General features: G+C 40.1%; 1 protein-coding gene across 2 annotated transcripts in view; it reads right to left on the bottom strand.

The window, feature by feature from the left end:
- Positions 1–7,667, bottom strand: part of NR3C1 (nuclear receptor subfamily 3 group C member 1) — an 84,498-nt gene extending 76,831 nt beyond the window's left edge. Inside the window, exons 1-2 of one of the 2 annotated variants that reach the window (XM_044454563.1) lie at positions 7,413–7,667; positions 3,738–4,916 (exon numbers count right to left, since the gene is read on the bottom strand). In XM_044454563.1, coding sequence (XP_044310498.1) covers positions 3,738–4,906 — 1,169 coding nt within the window. In that variant the 5' untranslated portion in view covers positions 4,907–4,916; positions 7,413–7,667. Of the gene's footprint in view, positions 1–3,728; positions 4,917–7,412 lie in introns of both variants that reach the window. The other variant, XM_044454562.1, reaches the window with a different exon arrangement.
- Positions 7,668–21,058: the final 13,391 nt, after the last annotated feature.

Raw genomic sequence — 21,058 nt, 5'->3', positions numbered from 1 at the left:
AATAAGCACTGGAGCAAAACACTTACAGTAACCAAATGATACAAGGAATGCAACAGTGTAAATGATATTCTATTTAGGGAGCAATTCTATGACTGTTTAGAAGTAAAATACTGTATAATTCCCGACTTCCCCCAGCCCATCCTGCCCATGTTTTTCCTATATAACATGTATAGTAGTACACCCTTAGTTGAATATTTACATGACATAGTGGTAAGAGCTGCATCATATTTAGAAATTATGGGTTGTTATCACACCTGGGTAGAGGGTCAAACCCCTTCCTGCTTTCAAAATCTTCTCTAATGGACTTGAAACCCTTCCAAGATTTTCAGAAAGTGCCTTAGGGGGGAGGGCAAATGTCCCATTATGCTGGCAGACATCCACTAGTCTGATCTAAATCCTATATGAAACTGTATCAATAGGAAACCTGATTAGAAGCAATGATTTAAAATCAGATTTTCTTCTTACTGATTTAAATCATAACTTAAAACTGCTAATTTAAATCAATCCTCCCTGCTTGACTTGGTATAATTTTCATTTCAAAACTGAAACATGCTTGTATTTGACCATCCCCCAATACTTTGTGCTTTTAATTCAGTAACAAGCAAACAGCCTAAAACCAACTCAAAACTATACAAAAAGTGCAGAGCAGGATAGCAAATTAGGCATTTACCTCTTAGACCTGGTTCACACACATATAAAAAGCACTATGATAGAGCAAGGCTCCATCTAATATAGCATTCAATCCATACAGTGTCCAAACAGCTGCCTATGAGAGAGTGGCAAGAGGGACTTGAGTGCAATAGCACTCTCCTACCAAGTTCCCCAGCAACTGGTGTACACAACTGTACTGCTTCTAATACTGGAAGTAGCATATAGTCATCAGGATGAGTAACTATTGATAGCTTTACCCTCAGTAAATTTGTTCAATCCCTTTTTAATGCCATCAAAAATAGTAGCTATCATGAAAACTTGTGGAAGTTAATTCCATAGCTTAAGTACGTGCTGCATGAAGAAATACTTATTCTTATCTGTTTTGAATCTCCCTCCCAACTGTTAGCTTCATGGGATGACCCCTAGATTCTATTATTATGAGTGACAAATGTTTCCGTATTCACATTCTGCACACCATACATAATTTTGTATACCTTCTCTTTAGTCATCCTTTTTCTAAGCTAAACAGGTCTACCTGCTGCATCCTTTCCTCATAGGAAAGATGCTCCAGCAAATGCATTAACCTTTGAAGTGTCATGGGACTCTGGTCTGTACACTTTTGCATTTGACTACCAAGAAAAAGATTCCTGAAGTTCCTGTACACCGGATAGCATTACAGGGGATGTGACAAAGAGGAAGGCCGCGTCACGATTCACCAAAATGGGCAAATTGTGACTTTTTGCAAAAAAATTGCAATAAAATTGTTTATTATTATTTAGTTTGCATTTGGGTTCAGTTATCTTTTGGCAATCAAGACAAAATCTAGGAATTGCCTGATCCACAGGCAAACTTGCAGATTGCAATCCACAAGGAAGTTCCACCTTTTGACATAACTGTGAATGAGAAGCAGGATCAAAGAGGACATGGAATTGTATATTCACAAGTGGGACTGGTTTTACTATTTACATTTTTTTCTAATTGCTCAATTTATACTTGAATTTTATGCACTGAGTTAAAAGCTTATTTTTTGAGTTCCATTTGTTCACTTGTAGTACTGTATATGGTTTAATTTGTAGTTCAAAAATTAGAAATGTGACTTCTTCCATTTCAAATGTGATATTATTTTCTAGGGCTGTGCAACATAAAGAAGGTTGGGGACCGCTGATGTACACCATCAAATATACTTCAGAGACCTCCAGAGCAGAGTTTGAGGAGCTCAGTGGGGATAATAAGGCAGCCCCACTACATGAGTGCAAGTTATTCCTACAATGACAGATGGCACCAACTGTATCTGAATGAAAACTGTATATTAGTTCTGTTTCCTACAAAAATATGAACAATTCACAAATAAAAGCTACGTCTAATCCACCTTTTAAGCTAAACATAGGAAATAAATCCAGATGTACAAAGAGCCGTTTTCAACCGAATATTTCCAAAGCAAAAGTTTCAAACATACCAGGAAATGAGTTTGAGCAATACTACCATTTTTTAAATCCCAAGGTTTTCACTATGAAATGCATATTTCATAGATTTTACAAGTTTAGACTTAGAACAATGTATTAGAACAAAAGCTAATGATGATAAATATACTAGAAGCTTATGCCACAAAAACATGCCTGATAAATAGTACCTCATTTAAATACAAAATAACACACATTCTGGTCAAAATCTTTCTATGTGTAGGGATATATAGCCATAAAGAGATTCCCATAAAACTCTATTTCCTCCCTTTCCCTACCACAACAGGTATGCACATTATGAGTGAAAGCAGGATATTAAACAGGATGGGAGATCAATACATGCATCCCATTCCCTATAATTTCTTAGTTTTATTTATCTAATCTGTACACCACCCAATAGCAAAACCTTTCTGGGCAGTTAACATTAATTTGAAGAAAAAGCATAATATATGATACGACATGTAATAACAGTTGAAAACAATTTAATAAAGCAGACAATTGCAGAAATACCCCCTTCCCATCCATTAAATGCTGTGGCCATAGCTTCATACATGCCAAACTGAGCATGCAAAGGATGAAGGTTCAAAGAAACAGGATTCTAATAAGCGCTGTGGCAGAGGAACAAGGTTTATATTTCAATTTTTCCTCAAAATTCAAAATCAAATTCAAAATAAGAACCTGCTGCAGAAGAAATCATGTCTGAGATAGTTCATGTAAAAATAATTAAAAATATCAATTTCATCATCTAGCATGAAAACAAGTGATACATCCAAAAGTCAATGCAAAAATCCTATTCAAAGTATCATTAGAATAAGACCCACTGACTTCAGTAGAGTTCATTAACATTATTATGCATATGACTGGTTTTCAAGCTCTTAAAGACCCAACAGAAAACATAAAATTTAGTTGGCAAGAACAAGTAATGGGGGAGAACAATTGAAATTAAAGATTGGCAAGTGATGGCACTGCATTTTACATTTTTAGAATTTAGAGAGACACTAATCACCTGGATTAAGAGAATAAAAGACCTTTTACATAAAATTTTGGACCAAATATTTTCAGCATTTGACATTAACATTATTTGCCATTTTTAAAATCTACAAAATATTTTCCTCTAATTCACTTTTCAACAATATAATCATGACTTTGATTAGAAGATATATCATCTTTGTCTTTTCTGATTAACAGAAAATGTTACTAAGATCACAAGAGCTGAACGTGCATTAACTGCAGTTAACAAACTACAATTCAAAGACCCTGACATAATGGAAACCCATAAAGCCATGCATATAGAATGCTCACTGTTTTGAGAAATTGCCATTTTTCACTAATTCTAAATGGAGTTTTTGGTTAAAAATTAGCCTGAATTTATAGATGCAATAGATATTTGTGTTTAATACTCCTATTTCAAACACTGCATCTCAGATACATTTTAAACCTCAATGAAACTGTCCTTTTCTAATGGTCCAGTCCTTTCATTTAATCAAACTAAATGGATTGCAATGCATTTACATATGTACACCAAGCATAAGAAATTAGTAATCGGGTTTAACTAAAAATCAACATGAATATTACTGTATTAACTATTTTGCAATAAATACGAAAAAACTCTCTTACCTTACATACCCATTAGAGATGACAGATCTTCCAGAAAAATTTAAAGCCCCTATTGGTGTGAGGGGATCATCCCCAGAGCCCTGGCACCTATTCCAATTTTCTGAACCTGCAGGGTGAGATGGAATGGCATTGAAAACTGGTTTCTGATCCTGCTGTTGAGTGACAGATGCTGTGTTCAAGTCATAGTGGTAGATTTGTCCTCCAGAAGTGCTGACACCATGAACAGAAATGGCAGATGTTTTACTTCCAAGCATATTTGAACCAGAGAAATTACCCTGACAATAAACGGTGCCTATTTTCTCTTGCTTTATTACCCCGGGTGTGCACAGTTCAATAAAATCTTCTTTTTCAGTCTTCACATGTGGCATTTGCATTGCAGAACTGGACAAAGGATCCCCACACTCTTTAATTTTCGGTTTAGTGTCCGGTAAAATAGGAGGCTTGCAGTCCTCCATTTCATTTCCTTCCAAGAGTAAACCGTCTTCTCCACCAAGAGGTGAAAGCAAACTCCTTTCATCCAGTACAGGGTCCATTCTCCAAGGACTCCCATTTGTCTCTTTTCCTGGAGACACTGGTGTTAAATCAAAATCTTGCAAAATATCAAAGGTGCTTTGGTCTTCAGAAAACAGCTTCAAGTTGCCACCATTACTGCCAGTCTGGCCTCGTCCTAAAGCCCCTTGATCTAAACTAAGATCACGACTAGTCATACTTGAGAACTCTGATTCTAAGGGCACATTGACAGACACAGTACCCTTTGAGCCTTCTGCCAGACCAGAGGACTTATTCAAACTTGCGATGCTTTCTTCAAGGAGCCTAAAATCTGTCTCCCCAGAAGAGAGACTGATTTGACCCTGCTGAGGAAATCCAAGTTCATTTCCCATCACTTTTGCATCAGTATCACCCATATACAATCCCATGGAGAGTGACACTGCTTTGGAGAGATCTGGCTGCGGCACATTACTTCCTAATCCCTTTGACAAGTCACACAGAACAGGTTGTTGCTTGGAGTCGGACTGAGAAGAGGCAGGCAAGGGAGACGTAGATGCAGGAGTCTTGACAGTAGCGCCACCCCTAAAGGATGGATGAAAATCTATCACAATTCCTCCCTTGTCATGGAAGTGAGCGCTTTTCCCTGTTTCCTCTCCTCCTGAGGATTTTAGTGATTCTTTGGGCTCCATTATTTTAATACTGGTTATAAAGGAAGAAAAATATTCATCATTAGCACAATATCTGAAGTGCAAATTTAGTTCTCTACGAACTCTAACACTGACAGAGAGAAAACACTGTAATGAAAAAGGCAGGCATAAGCTTTGTAATTTCCAATGTCCTTTAAATAATATTTCTGACCCAATTTATTTTAACAGCTGCAAACTGTTTTTTTCTCAATTTAGGGTTTAATGAAAATCATACTTACTCTAATATCATGAAAAAAACTATTCAAAATCAGGACATCTTTCATGTGTGTCACTAAATCACATATATTAATTATATAATTTATTTCATATCAAAACACCTACATAGTAATTAAAGCAGTGACTAATAAAGCACTTTTCAATTGTGTTTTCTGTATATTACTTTTTATTTTCAAGAACTTTCCCTTGAGCTTTTAAGATCTGGTCAAATACTACTGCACATGTACCTACAAGAATTTTACTATGTCACAACTCACACAAAAATTCACTCCAAGTACTTTCCAACCTTCACTACAAAAAAAGATCTCCAAACAATACCACATTACTTATCATGCCTACTGATTTTGCAAATGGCTCCCACTCTTTCCTCTCTCTTCCCCCACTTCCCAAGTCTGAAAATATACAATTAAAAGCTGTCGCATTTTAATTTCCAGGTCTGGACAATTTTGCAAATATTCTACTTTGGATCAAGCCTGTAACAAATTTCGAATCATACAAATGGAAATAAACAGACATATATTTTGAAAAATGAGTGGGAAGAACACATGGCCCAACAACTGGATTACTATCTGGATTACTATCAATTGGCATTTAAAGATTATAAATCAAAGTGCAACCCATTAATACTTAAAAAATAGTAGAACTTAATCAGAGATTGATAATTTAATTTTAAAATGATAAACTTTCCCTATTTCACACCAACATGCATAAAGAAAAAGCTAGGTAAAGTTGGCATATATCCATGTATTAAAAAACAGCTAATTCCTTTGAGTTTCCCATCAATAACAGATTGGAGGTCAAGGATTAACCAATACAATCAGATGTCAAAAGGGGTCAGTCTCACAGGTTGACAGAAGGCATTTATTTCTGAAGTAATGCAGTAATTCTAATAATACTTAGTTTCTTTAGCCTTGTCTTTTTCCTTTTTAGGAAACTGTATAGAACACAGAAAGCTACAAGGGGGCTTAGTGAATAGTTAGGAAGCCTTCCGGACAGCTTTCTCCAATACTGAAACAACCATACAAAAGTGATATGGGCAATTCTGCAATATTCTCTCTTTAAATGTTGCATGGGACATTTAAAATATTTTGGGAAGCCATGGCATCATCATGTAATAATAAACACACACACATCCATGCAGTAAGAGTTCTTAAGAAAAAGGAAGAAGAATGGGGGGGGGGAGTTACTACATTTGATAGGAGTCAGTCTCTCTCACACTCACACACACACACCATTAGAATGACAGACAACGCCAAAGGGGAAAATCTATCATATGAAGCAGTAATGGGGGGGGGGGGGGCACCCGAGAATATTTTAGCACACTGTTTTTGAGTAGAAATTATCCTTTGCAAGAAGTAGATTTGGAGGTGAAGAAAAAATGTGTTGGGACCTGTTGAGCATTTTGTTTGGCACGCCTACTTCTGCAAAATAACATCAGTCCTTTGCCTTAAAAAACACACACACACCCCAATTCTTGAGTTTTCAACTCCTTGCCTGTTTCCAATTCCCTGGGCCCGCCAAATTAAAAAAAAGGGGAAAACAACTTCGATCTCTTTAAAAAAAACTGAGAAAAAAAGGGAAGATTGTCAAAATATGCTTTAAAAATACTCCCAAATATTCGTTTTCTCCCTCTCGAAGACAAGCGGGGAGGGCGAAATCGATTACATAAGGTATTACTTTTACAGTGTACGAGTCTACTCAGAAGTCCCACTGAATCCAATGCGACTTACTTAGAGGTAAGTGGGAACAGAAGCCTAACTTCGAACCCCTTTCTCTCCAAGACTGGCTATTTTGGACATTATCTTATGGGATTAAAATTAGCCAAAGATGGTTGTGAAATAGGATAGCAAATCACTCCCCTACCCAAGGCGGGGGCGCGCGCGCGCACACACACACTCACTCTCTCTCTCTCGTGTGTGTGTGCGTGCGCGTGTCCACACACACACACCCTCCACCCAAGTCTAGATTTAACGTGGACGACTTTAAAGTTGAGAGACGCAACACAACGAGAAAAGCGACTCCCACCCTTATCTGGCCTCACGGCTCAGGAACAAATCGCTTGGTCTAAACGGCTGCCGAGGAGGAGGAGGAGGAGAAGGAGGAGGAAGGGGGGTAGACATTGCTGGAGATGGGGGAGGGTGACCTCTACGGAAAAAGCACACCACCGCCACCTCCTCCTCAGCAATGCAGCTCCCTTCGAAAGGCACAAATCCTAAAAGTAGAAAGCATCCATTCCCCTCCCCACAGGCAGACATTAAAGGACACCCCTTACCTTATTATCCAGTGGGGGCGCTGGGGTTCCTCTAACCGCCAACTTCCATGGCTCCAGCTCGAAGCGACGCGAATAAACAACTTGGTGGGGGACTGGGAGGAAGGAGAGTTACAGGGCACGGGATTGGGTGTGGGGTGGGGGTTAAGGCAGCCGCCCCTTTGCAGACGACGAGGTCAGCCGCCGCGACAGCCGGCCCCCGCGCTTCTCCCTGCATAGACTGACAGCAGCCCCTCACCTGCTCCTCTCCCCCCCACTCCGCTCCACACGGACACTCTTCTGTTCCCCTCGATTAATTAAAGCCACACTTTGCCCCCTCCTCCTTTGCCCCCCTTCCCCTCTCTTCTTCACACCCACCGAGCGTCCCGCCCTCCCCCTTCTTCCTCCTCCCTCCTCCTCCTCCTCCTCCGCTCCCTCTCCCTCTCCTCCTCCAGCCGCCAGCTACTCCGACTGCGCTCGGCTTTACGGCTTGCCCCTGCCACAAAATGGAGGACGCGGCAGCGCTAGTGGCGGCGGCAGCGAAGGCGGCTGCCTCCGCCTCCCGCCCCCTCCCTCCCAGACATGGAAGGAGAGCAGAGACGCGCAGAGGAGGGGAAGCGCTTGTCCGGCCGCTCACAGCACAGCGAGGCACGGCATAGCGGAGGGCGCGCTCGGGGAGGGAGCCCGCCAGCCGGCGAGAGCGCGCATTGCGGGGCAGCCGAGGGGGAACGGTGCAACCTGTTGACTGAGAGCGGCAACTGCAGCCCCGAACAAGGCCTCCTTCTGCTGCGCGCCCGCTCCTTTCGCCACCCCTCCCTCTTTCGCCACGGCTCCTTTCCTCTCCTCTCGCCTACCGTCCTTTCCTCCGAGGCGCCAGCTTTGCCGCTTTGCCTTGCCTTTCTGTGTCCGTCTCAACCCCCCTGGCTGCTGCTCGCCTTGTTTACTCAGAAGTAAATCCCACGGAATTCGGAGGGCCGCGCTCCTTCTTCGCTGTGCGCTGGTTGGCAGACAGGCAGCACGCCGCGATCGGCATTTGACAGTAATTCCCGTGCCGCGCGGTTTTACCAACTCTGTATGGGCTCGATAGGGGTGCTTATAGCGGTAAGAAAGAATGAAAAAGGACTACGCAAATTACTGGCCGAGCAAAAAAATGCCGCTTTCCGTGGGGGTCTGGGAAAAGGCACTGCCAGACATCAAATTTAAAATACTACAAAAACATGTTTCCCTGCAGCATCCTGAACACATTTTCAAGCTTAGGGGTCGTAGATAAAGACTACAATCCTCTTCACGCTTTAATAGAAGGAAAATCCTATTAAAGATAATGGGATTTACTTTGTGTAAATGGTGGGAATGTACTGAAAGTAGAGCATGTCTCTCTGCCACAACATGGCTTCTTCCAAAAGTACAGAAGCTTGCAGGACTTTCAGCGCAAGATTCTGTGCAGATGAGGAAAGTTTTCAAGTTCCTCGTAATAGTGACATTAAACAACTTAGTTGTAGGAAAGCTCCAGTATTAAGAGCAGACTTAAAATGGAGATAAAAATTGAATTATTGTAATGCATTATCGATGAATACCTTTTGAAAACACTCCAGAAAATCAAGCTGGGCCAAAATAAAGGAACAAGATTGTTAATCATGCCTGGTGGATATGATCATATCGTGCCAGTGTTTTGTGATTTGCACTGGCTTCCATGCTTCATCTCCTCCCATATGTATCTGCCCAAACCCTAAGATTTTCTGCATGCGTTCTCCTCTGGGTGCCTTCACTAAGCAAGATGAAGCAGGTAGCTGCTAAGGAGAGGAACCTTTCAGTGGTCACAACCTTTTAGTGGTTTGAAACAGGCTCATCTGGTGTCTGCATTGTGCTCTTTTTGGCATCAGGTGAAAACCCTTTTTTAAAATTTTTCCTAGGCTTTTGAGTCAGGGTTTTTTGGGGGGTTTTTTTTTTTTTGGTAAATCTGTTTCTCCGTTTTTAGATCTTTATACTACTGTTGCTGCTGACTTTTACTCGAGTTTTATTTTGGTTTATGTTTTAAGCTTTTAATGGGTTTAAGTTTTACGATGTATTTTATGGTTTCAGTTTAAATTGCCCAGACAGTTTTGATTATTGGTTGGTATTATTAATCATAATTTTTAGAAAATCCATGTAGCCTTTCCTATAATGCATTTAATACCTAAAGATATTCAGTATTTTCTGGAGTGTCACATATTCATATATTCTTCTTTCTGTCTGCTAAATGTGCATGTCAAGCTTTTTTTGGCCCGATAAAAAATCATATTATCCTTTTACTCCAGAGGTACAGAATTAAATAATTTTGAGGGCCATTAAAAAAAATATTAACAGAACCATTTCACTACACTGACCTCAAGAAGGAATTTTCATTTCAGTTTAGACATAGTATGAGTAGCCCCTTCACACTTTAATGGCCAAAGTAGCACAGGAAAAAAACATTTCAGGGGAGGGAATTGATACACATGGAGTGTATTTGCATGCCATGCCAACCCACCCTGCTTATCTGTTGTGTGAACAACACACCATGCTCCTGACAGACGACAGGGCTCAGTGGTGACCTTGCCCCTTTCCTCTTCCTCATTTTCTCTCAGTATCCTTCTGTGGTAGGTGGGATTCTGTACCTCAGTACCATTCTGTGGTAGGACCAACTTGCCCATCTGCTGCAATCACAAGCCTTTTTTGCTCAGTGAAGATTTTTGCCCCTTTAGTCTCCTTTCCCCGCTCCAGGTGATTATAGGTTTGACGTAATCTCCAGTTTGATCGCCACTGACAACTTCTTCAAATGGACACAGGAGGGGTTATTGGTGGTCAATAAGCTTTGAAAAAATGTCTTTTTAAAAAATCCACATTTGGCAATTGCAGAGATGTGCAGTTCCATGAGTGCCAAAATTAGGGTCTTGATGTCCTGCAGGGGAATACTTACTGTCAAGGGGCAGTAAGTTCCAACACTGGTCACTGACTCCAAATAGGCATTTTCCTTGCTTTCCCTTGACAGTTGTCAGAAGGTCTAGTGTGAAAAGAAAGCAAAAAGCATGAGGAATCTTTTCTAGAGGAAAGTGGGGTTTAAGGTTTACATTCGCTTTATGGCACAATCCTCATTTTTTTTCTTTTTCTTTTCTTCCTGACTGACCTCAGGGGACAATGCATTGCATATTTTCCTAAGACTCTGGCTACTTGGGAAACTGCACAAGTGCATCCCACACCTTTTAATTGGAAGAGGCATTTTGACAACCAGCTTAACAGCCTGGGTCCCCTTAAAAGGGGGTCTTGAGAGCACATTTTTAAAAATGGGACCCTATAGCCTTGCAATGTAATGTTCAAATAAAAAGTGATATTTATGTGATAGATCAACATTGCAAATATGACTAATTCAGCAAATCTTTTGATGAGTTGAATATGAACACTTTATATTCTCCACTTTATTAATAAATGGGGCTAAAAGACAGAGGGAGCAGAAACATTTATAAAAAGACCAAGTACATTTCTGGGTGCTGGAGTGCTAAGTTAATCCTTTTCTTTCTCTGACTAAAGATCTTTTTATTTCAAATGGTCAGTCTTCTCATGAATCTAACAATTCTTGACATTTCCAAGACAATGTCCCTGCCATTCAATCAAGTTCTTGCAAAATATTATTTTCTTGGCCTCCCCCAAACATTGGCTACTCCAACCAGTGTAGAAATAAGGTACAAATGTGATTTTTTTTAATGGAGGCAGAGCCTTAGCTTATTTGTGAGGAGCCACAGTAGTACCAATGGAGAGAATGCACTCTGTAGCAGTATTTAATATGTAGTAATGTTTCTTTTCACTAATTTCTGTATTATTAGTTTATGTAAGTTTGTTTTCTGTCTAGTATTTCCTCTGATGCCAGATCCAGCATTGAAAGGTTAAATCAATACAATATAAGATCCGCAAAACTCAAAAGAACAGCCAGTTGACGTAGCTATAACATGGCAATGGCTATAACAAGTAGACTTGTGAGGCTTTAATAAAAATGTCTTTGCCTGTTGGTCACAAAAGAGGCTAGATGGGTATCCCTCGGAATTCTAGAACTTGGAGGTGGAAATAAGAAAACCCACTCCCAAGATCGCAGCAAATGTACTTCAGATGCATGGAGAAAGACCAGCCTCTTCTGCTCTTAAACGAGGATAGACTTGTATTGAAGAGGAATAAGTTGTGGTGGGTAACCAGTGCCCTGAACAGCAGCAGCCAGTGAAGCTGCCCTAAGCATGAATATTGCAATGCCACTATCTAAAACAAAACATTACTGCTATTTTTCAGGTGCATATTTGCTTTCAAGTTTTGCTTATCGCAAAGCCAATAAAAGTAAAAATTGAAAAGAATAATGTTAGCAGAGTACTTGTGAAGGATATCTTTGAAGTTAGATTATCTTTGAATTAAGGATTTTTCCATGTTTACAGAAATTAGTATACTGGCTTTGCATTGCATATTCTAAGCTTGGATAGAGAAGAATTGTGGAATGAAATGAAAAAGCTTTCCTAGGTTCCTACACACCTGCCTAGTGAAAGAATTCAAGTAAAATTCAAGTTGATTGTATCCAAGATTGTATTCTTCCAAGGCCTGATTGACCATATTTATTTACTTCACAGTCAGCAAATTAGGGGGAAAAAACACAATCCTCAATGACTGCCAATACTTTTGTTTATTCTCTGGGAATCATACCAAGGACATGAAGGAAGAAAAATTCCCTTGCCAAAAAACACCCTCTTTTTATCATAGTCTCTCTGTCACCTCCTCCAGCTGTTTCTACTGATAGAAGGACTTGTAACCTGCTCTCTGTCTCTGTCTCTCTCCCTCTCGCTCCCTTTTTTTTTTTAAAGCTCCCTGTTTTCTGTGAGATAGCCATCAGCCGAGCATGCTTTCTGCATGATGTGAGAGGAATAATGATCGATGGCAATCAGCTTCTGCCTAAGGAGCAATATGGTTGCCGCCTCTTCCTACCTAATGTTTATATTTTGAAATATCATTGCAGCTTCTTATCTGCAGTGACCAGGAAGGGAGAGAAAGTTTGTCAGTGGTTTTGCAAAAGGAGCAGAGGTCTCAGAGCTAGCTTGTGTATTGTTGGTACCTTAGGCAAAATGGGTTTTATGCCTCCTTTCCCATCTTGTGTGCATCATGCATGCAGGGACTTTCTTTCTTCCTGAATGGTCAATTAGTAAGGAGGCAGGACTCCCCTCTGGACTCCCATCACTCTGCAGTAAACCATTTACTGCTTTGGGCACAGCTGCTCTGTGGACTCTGTGCTTGCTTTTTCCTTGACTCCTTTTTTCCAACTAACAGAACATTCCCTATTATGTCCCATGTCTTTTAGCCTTTCTCTCTCTTGAACCCAGTGTTCCTTCCTCCATAGCATAGAGCAGTGGTGGCAAACCTGTGGCACGCATACCGCAGCAGGCATGCGGAGCCCTCTCTGTTGGCACGCCAGCCAAGTCTCCCCAGCATCCTCCCAGCAGCCGAGCATCGGATAACAGCGCACATAGGGGCCATGCGCATGCTCGGAAAGGAGTAGCGGTGCCAGGCGATGACATCACGAGCCGGGACTCATTAGCTGCGACTTGCAGGGCTTTCACATGGCCGGTCAGTGTGCTGCACATACATACATACATATATGCTTGGACTGTCTGTGAGTTTTAATAAATTCGTTTTTATTAACACAAGATTTTAGCTTTGAGTTTTCTTATGAAAAATTGAATTTTAATATCTAAGATTTAGCAAAGAGATGTTCTAATTAAGAGACTGAGATTCTTTTAATGTTGTGCTGTCCCCCTGACATATTGAATCTGCAGTGTTGGCCCTTTGCGATAAATAAGTGGGTTTTGGGTTGCAGTTTGGGTACTTGGTCTCTAAAAGGTTTCCCATCAGTGGCATAGAGCCTCTGTTTGGCTTTACCAATGCCTGTCTATCCATTTTTAAGAGCTACATCTGTAGTACGCCTTTTTTTTTTTTTTTTTTTTGCCTCAATTCTCTGCCTACCTTGCCCCCTTTTTTCATCTGCCCTTCTGTCAGCTTTGTCTAAGAATTTCCCTTTTACACTTTTGGCCTGTCTTGCTCATACTGACTGCTCCAGCTTCCTCCAACCTGGTGTTACAGCTTCTTACATGTAGCTCCTAACATTCCTGACCATCCCAGGTTTACCCCTGTGTGGGTTTTCAGCTTAGGCAAATGAACAATGTCCCCTTCCTTCAGTGAATCTGAATTGCAAACTGCTCTGTTCCCTGAGCAACTGAACAGTATGGACCATCCATCAACTCAGCCAGCCAGTTCAGAAGCCTCATTTGCACAAGCACAATACAACATAGTTTGCAGGTACATTCTCTAAAGAAGAATATGCCATTTCTTTCATTATGGTCCAATGAGTGGACTTCTGAGGATGAGATCATATATCCAGACATCCCTAGCTGTGTCCCAGGGGAGAAGAATAACTATGTAGTCACAAGACATGCTTGTAGTATGGGACAGAATGGAGAACTAAACACAAAAGCATTCTAAATGGTGAGCATGTGTTCAGCAGTTCAGGCAGGGCCTTAAAGAGGAAATAAGAACTTTTATAGCCCAATCCTATGTTTCTTAACCCAGAAAGAGGCAGTTTAAGGTAGGGATTCAGTCCTGTGCATGAAGTAATAACCAGGCATGGAGGAGACTGAGTTGTCAGATGTACCTATGAGTAGTGGAGGCTTCCAGATAAATAAATAAACCGAGTCAACCTAGCTCTTCAAGCCCCTCAGTTACCAATAGGAGTGCTTGGATGAGGTTTTCATTACACCTTTGCTCAGCCACATTAACAGAATGTTGCCTGGGAGGGGCAACTCCAGATGTATGTTTCTTCTGCTTATAACTCTCCATGTTTTCTGACTGCATCTTCCATCTTTTTTCTTATGCCAAAAATTAAGGAGAAAAATATGAAACACTGAGAAAGGTGTTCAGATTGGTAGCACTGAAACTACTCCCATAGCAGAGAAAAAACCTCTAATAAGAACTGATTACAACATAAAGGTAAAGGAGTTCCTGTGGATTTTTCTCCGCTTAGCCAGTAAATAATAGGGGGCAGTGCTCATCTCCATTTCTGAGGCCATGAACCAGTGCTGTCTGAAGCTGATCCCATGGCCATGTGGCCAGCATGACATCACAGAACGCTGTTACCTTCCCACTGAGGTGTTACCTATTTATTGACACTTATTAGATGCTTTTGAACTACTAGGTTGGCTAGGAACTGGGGTGAACAATGGGAGCTCAATCTGTCTGGCAGAGGCTGGACTCAAACCACTGGAGTGCAGATCATTTCTGGCTGACAGTTCCAGCATCATTAAGCCACTGTGCCACCACTTCCCCCTACAACATACCAAAAAAAAAAAAAAGGGAACAAAACCAGGTTATAACCTAGTGAATTGTGATGTTTCTACACCAATGAGCATGGGTAATAAATAACATTAATTGAACTCCAAGTACATGAAGGCAACTACGATCTTGTGGCAGTTACTGAAACATGGTGGGATGATTCTCACAGTTGGAGTTCAAAAAAAAGATGGGTACAACCTCTTTAAGAAAAATAGAAGGGATAAAAGGGGACGAGGAGTTGCACTATACATTAAGAATACCTATACCTAACAGGAGGAGGAGCCAAGTAACCTCATGGATCAAGGAGCAAAAAAGAGGAGCAAAAAGCTATAGTAACATAGTCATTGGCATCTACTACTGCCCACCAAATCAAAGAGATGACAAGGACATTATCTTTGAAAAACAATTAGCAAATTTAGCTAAAAGACATGACATGATCATCATGGGTGATTTCAACTTTACTGATATTTTCTGGGAGAAACATTGAGCCAAACATGGCCCCTCCAAGAGATTCCTCACGTGTGTGACCAATAACTTCCTCCAGCAGACAGTGGAGGAAAAGATGAGAACAGCTACATTAGACTTAATTCTAACTAACAAAGATGATCTGGTAGATGGAGTAACAACCACGGGTTCCCTGGGTGAAAGTGACCACACCAGACAAGTTTTGTTGGTAGGTGGCTCCCATGCCCAGATGGAGGATATCTTCCCTGTCTTGGATGGGGTTGCACTTGCTCTACAGGACAGGTCTAGAACTTGGGGGTGCTTCTGGACCCTGAGCTGTCCCTTGAGCACAAGGTAGGCTCGGTGGCCAGGAGTGCCTTCTATCAGCTCTGCTTAATTCATCAACTTCTGGACAGGCAGGATCTAGCAATAGTAATCCATGCCTTGGTAACCTCTCAGTTGGACTACTGAAATGTGCTCTACTTTGGGCTGCCCTTGAAAATGGTCTGGAAGTTACAGTTGGTGCAAAATAGAGCAGCTATGCTGCTGACGGGGACTGGTAATACCAAACATATAACACCGGTCCTCTATGAATTACACTGGTTGCCCATGGAAGTCTGGGCCTGCTTCAAGGTGCACATTTTAGGACCTGAATATCTGAAAGAACATATCCATCCACATAAGCATACCTGGACCCTGACATCATTATCAGAGATCCTGCTCCAGGAGCCACCTCTGAAGGAAGATAGGAGCATGGCTACCCCAGAGCAGGGCCTTCTCTGTCGTGGCATCCCATCTATGGAATCAGCTTCCCAGTGATATTCGTCAAGCACCATCTTTATAAATATTTCGGCACCTAAAACATTTTTATTCAAGGACCATTTTGATTGTTGATGATTTTAGTTGGAATTTAATTATATTTTAATGCAAATTTCAGAATTCTTAATTGTGACATTTAAGATAATTCCAATCTGTTGTTAAATTATTATTTACTATGCCTGCTATTATTTTACATTATTTCTTATTACTATTGTGGTTTTAATTGTGTTCATTGTGTTATTTATGATGTTTTATGTTTTCATTTTTTATTATGTAAACCATCTAGAGAGTCATGTGGCTCTGAGACAGTATGCAACAGTGCTAAATAAATGAATAAGGAAATATACAAAAAGTGGAAAGGAGGTCAAGCCTCAGAAGAAGAGTATAAACAGACAGCAAAAGCTTGCAGAGACAGAGTCAGGAAGGCTAAGGTGAGTTATGAACTGAAACTAGTGAGGCATGCTAAAAACAGTAAGAAGGCCTTCTACAACTAAGTACAAAAGAAAGAGGAATACAACTGTCAAGAACTGCACAAAGATAACAGATGAAAAGGAAAGACAAGGGTGCTTAACTCCTACTTTGGGTCAGTCTTCTGCAAAAGAAAATGTGACCCACCCACAGAGGAGGTAATGCAAAATGAAAGGGAAGGATGGCAGCCTAAGATCAACAGGAAAATGACCAAGGAGTTCCTTGAAGAGCTAGACACGTTCAAATCTCCAGGACCTGATGGCCTCTATTTCAGAGTATTAAAGGTACTGGTGCAAGAACTCTCTGAGCCACTATATAATATTTGAGAAATCTTGGAGAACAGCGGAAGTGCCAGATGACTGGAGGAGTGCTGGTGTGGTCCCCATCTACAAGAAAGGGAAGAAAGACGAGCTGGGGAACTATAGACCAGTTAGTCTAACTTCAATCCCTGGAAAAGTACCGGAGCAAATAATTAAAAATGCAATATGTACACACCTTGAAGAAAATACAGTGATAAGCAGACGCCAACACGGATTTCTTAAGAATAACTCATGCCAAACTAACCTAATCTCATTCTTTGACTGGGCTGTCACCCAAATGGTCAGAGGGAATGCCGTAGATATTATTCACCTAGACTTAAGCAAAGCCTTTGTCAAAGTGCCACACGACATCCTAAGAACTAAAGTAGCAAAATGTGGGCTTGACATAACTACTATAAGGTGGATCCACAACTGGCTTCAGAACAGGTCACACAGAGTGACAATCAACCGTAGTGGAGAGAACTCACTAGTGGGATACCACAGGGTTCCATCCTGGGCCAAGTACTCTTCAATTCTTTATCAACAGACGATAAGGAAATCCAGGGAAAGATAATTAAATTTTCAGATGAAACTAAAACAGGTGGAATAGTTAACACCTTGGAAGACAAAAGAAGATTCAGAGAGACCTAGACAAGCTTGAATGCTGGGCAGAAAACAATAGAATGAAATTCAACAGGGAGAAATGCTAAGTTCTCCACCTAGGCAAATACATGACTAAATAAACATCAACAACCTCAATACAAGATTGGGAATACTTGGTTCAACCTGCTGAAAAAGAAAAAGACCTTGGAGTTGTTGTAGACAACATGCTAAATACGAGCCAGCAGTGTGATGCAGCTGCAAAAAAAGGCAACACTATTTAGGGATGTATAAATAGAGCTATCACTTCCAGAAATAGAGAAGTACTCATTCACTTTACTCTGCGTTAGTCAGACCTCACCTGGAATACAGCATTTTGTTTTGGGCACTCAGGTTTAAAAAGTACGCTGATAGTCTGGAGAGGGTTTAGCAAAGGGCAACAAAGATGATACAGGGCTTGGAAAATAAGGCTTATAAGGAGAGGCTGAAAGAACTGGGCCTGTTCAGCCTTGAAAAAAGACAACCAAGAGGTGACATGATAGCACTCTACAAGTACCTTAAAGGCTGTCACAAAGAAGAAGGAAAAGACTTATTCATTCCAGATTGTAAGACATGGAACAATGAACTCAAGCTGTAGATGCAAGCTAGACCCAAGGAATATTTCCTGCCTGTGAGAGCAGTACAACAGTGGAACCAGTTGCCAAGAGAGGTTGTGTGCTCTTCCACACTAGATGCATTCAAGAAGCAATTGGACAGTTATCTGACAGGAATGGTGTAAATGGCATCCTACACTAGCAGGGGGTTGGACTTGATGGCCTCCTTGAATCTCCTGACCCAGCTGTTCTGTGAAAGTCTCCCTCCATGGAATATCCCAGGCCTCACCATCCAGCTCCTCTGCATACAGAGCAAACAAGCTCCATCAATAGACTGTTCGGGTTAAAAAAGCCTGATTCTGCCAGCATAATATTATCTAACCTGATATTATTTCTAGGCCATTTTAAGAGTGGAAACTGTTCAAGGTTGTGTACAAGATAAAGGCCAAACAAAGTAGATATTAAAAGAATGTAAAAGCATGTTTCAGTAAGATCTGTAACTTAGCAATTGCCAATAAAAACAAAATATACTTTTTGTAATGTATGTTGGACAAATGACTTAACAAAAACTTCAACCATGTTTGTTTATTTTTCATCATGGATTTTAAAAAGAGTAGAATAAAGATTTGTAAAATCTAGTAATACAGTTTTATTACAGTGAATAAAAAGTGATGGCTGCTTTCCTCCAGGAAATAAATAATAGATGGAAGCCACCACAAAAATATTGCAAGTCTATTAGATATGTAAGCTGGTAATGACTGAAGGTACTAGTTTCTCTCCAAAAACACTCAAAGTTAAATCCTATTCAGTGCCTGTTCAGAAAGTCCCACTAAGTTCCATGTCATGGGGCTTCTAGGTAAATGTGTACTGGATTGCAATTTCAGTGTTAAAATATCCTCATGTAACCTTCAGGTCTCTTCTGTAACTTGTCAAACCTCTACATGAGTTCAGTGTTGTATTTGCATTGCACCATGTTGTCTGTTTATTTGAATTTGTGGTTGCCTATGGCTATAAACAATAAAGACTGACTGTCTGACAATGTGTAGCTCCAGTCTCAGTGTTTAACAGTAAGGTTAGCCAAAGACAAGACATGGATTGATAATGTGTAATTTAGCAGCAGTTAGTTTGGCTAGCAACAACTACACAAAGCCCATAATAAAGGTGAAGCAAAATCTAGATTAGTTTGCAACTGGGCACATGATTTTGGTAGGAGGTGAATCTTAATTCAGTCAATTTTAGAGTCCATGTGAAGAATGCAACTTCTAAAACAAGGCCAAAATGTGTCTCAAAAACCTCCATATCCCCCAGTGTTCTCCTTTTTAACCTATTAAAATGTCCCTTGTAAAAACATGAATTACAATTAGCTTACAATTTATCAAAAAATGGCAAATCAGCAACTGCTGTATTAGCTATATAATATGTGTGTTCTTTCTTTTCCATTCTTGTTTTACATAAGCTATTTGAGGTGTACATTTTGAGGAGTTGGGAAAACTTGTAAAGGTAAAAAATCAGAATAGCCTGTATTGCAACTTCCTTGAGAGAGACTCAGGAATTCTGATTGGATAATGCTTGAAAAATGGAAAATTCCATCATAAGCAGCTTGACAACTACAGTCAGTAAGTAGTAAAATGTGCAAATAAGTAACGATAAAGTATTAAGAGTGACATAAATGTAGATGAACTGGAGACCCTAATTAAAAGCACATGAATTGTTGGCAGTAGCCAAAGTGCTTCATCGGAATGGGTGTCAGATCTAATCTTGAGAAACTTAACTTGAAATCTCATGCTTTTCTTCTAAGGTACCAAAATAGTGGTATTAATTGTTTGTAGTTGCATAAAAGCAAGAAGAAACCCTAAGCACTAAAACGGGGGCAGGCAAAAAAGAGATTTGGAGATTTGCAGTAGACCTGCGAGGATTTTAGACTCCCAGTCATTTAACAACTACAACAAAATGATTTCTCACAACCTAAATTAAATGCTGAGAAAGTTTGGAGATAATCAAGAGTGGACTGTGAGCAGCGTTCAATTCTGATACTCTGAACAAATTCCTGGGCTCAGAATTTTTTAATTCGAAGGTTTTGTCTGTTGATTTTGGGGACCTAATAAAAACAAATTAGATCTCACAAGAGCTCATGGAAAGAATCAAGAGCAAAGAAGATAATATATCAGATTGCAGATATGTAAGTAAAACTGAGATAATTGCTTGATCTTAAGTTGCTTTTAGGCAGAAGATGTACTGAGAAACCAATACCATGTACTCAGGGTAGCTGAAAATAGTTGATGGCCTCCTTAAAAAAGATTAACAGAGCTAATAAACATTGGTGTTGATTTCCAAAATGCTGATTAGACTTCCAAAACACTTTCAACAAAATTCCTTCATCTGAGCAAACTCAGCAATAATGGAATAAAAGGAAATTATAATTTATTTACCAAACTTATAATTTGGTAAGTGGTTAAAGACCAGGCGTGCTTTTTACTGGTTTTATTGCAGCTTCTTATTCCTCATTCACTGTGGGGGTTCCAGATTGTATCACCATCCTGTGTTCAGCGGTTCTACATAGTATTGCCTAGGATACATTTACCCACAGTCATTATAGAAACTATAAAATTCCAAGGCTGTCCTGAAGAATAAGTCTCCCTAAGAAATCTTTTTCAGTCTATTGGGAAATGGAACCCTTGATCATTTTGCTTTGATGACATGAGTCCCAAGATCAGACAGGCACCAATACCATGCTGTTTTTGGGATTTGCTAAAGACAATCTTATTCCTGCAAGTCTATTCTTGCTGACGAGTCATGGTCTTAATGTTATTTTGTTTTAAAATGATTTAATGTATTGTTGTAATCTTTTATTTGTTTTAATCTTATCCTTTTCACTGCTCTAGAATTTAGATGTGGAACAGTATAGAAATATTATCAATCAATCATTATAATTCTACAGCAAGGTTTCTGCACTTCTCTTGAAGCAAATAGAAACCAATTTCCAGCAGGTCAGGGAGAATGTTTAAAGGTTTTACACTTCATTGAGGAGAATCTTTTTAGAAAAATACTCCATATAGGAATGGCATACTTGAAAATCTCAGAT

This window comes from Varanus komodoensis, unplaced genomic scaffold (genome assembly GCF_004798865.1).
Source record: "Varanus komodoensis strain SLA01 unplaced genomic scaffold, ASM479886v1 scaffold7_3, whole genome shotgun sequence".
NCBI classification, from domain to species: Eukaryota; Metazoa; Chordata; class Lepidosauria; order Squamata; family Varanidae; genus Varanus; species Varanus komodoensis.
This window is presented reverse-complemented; position numbering and strand designations above follow the sequence as displayed.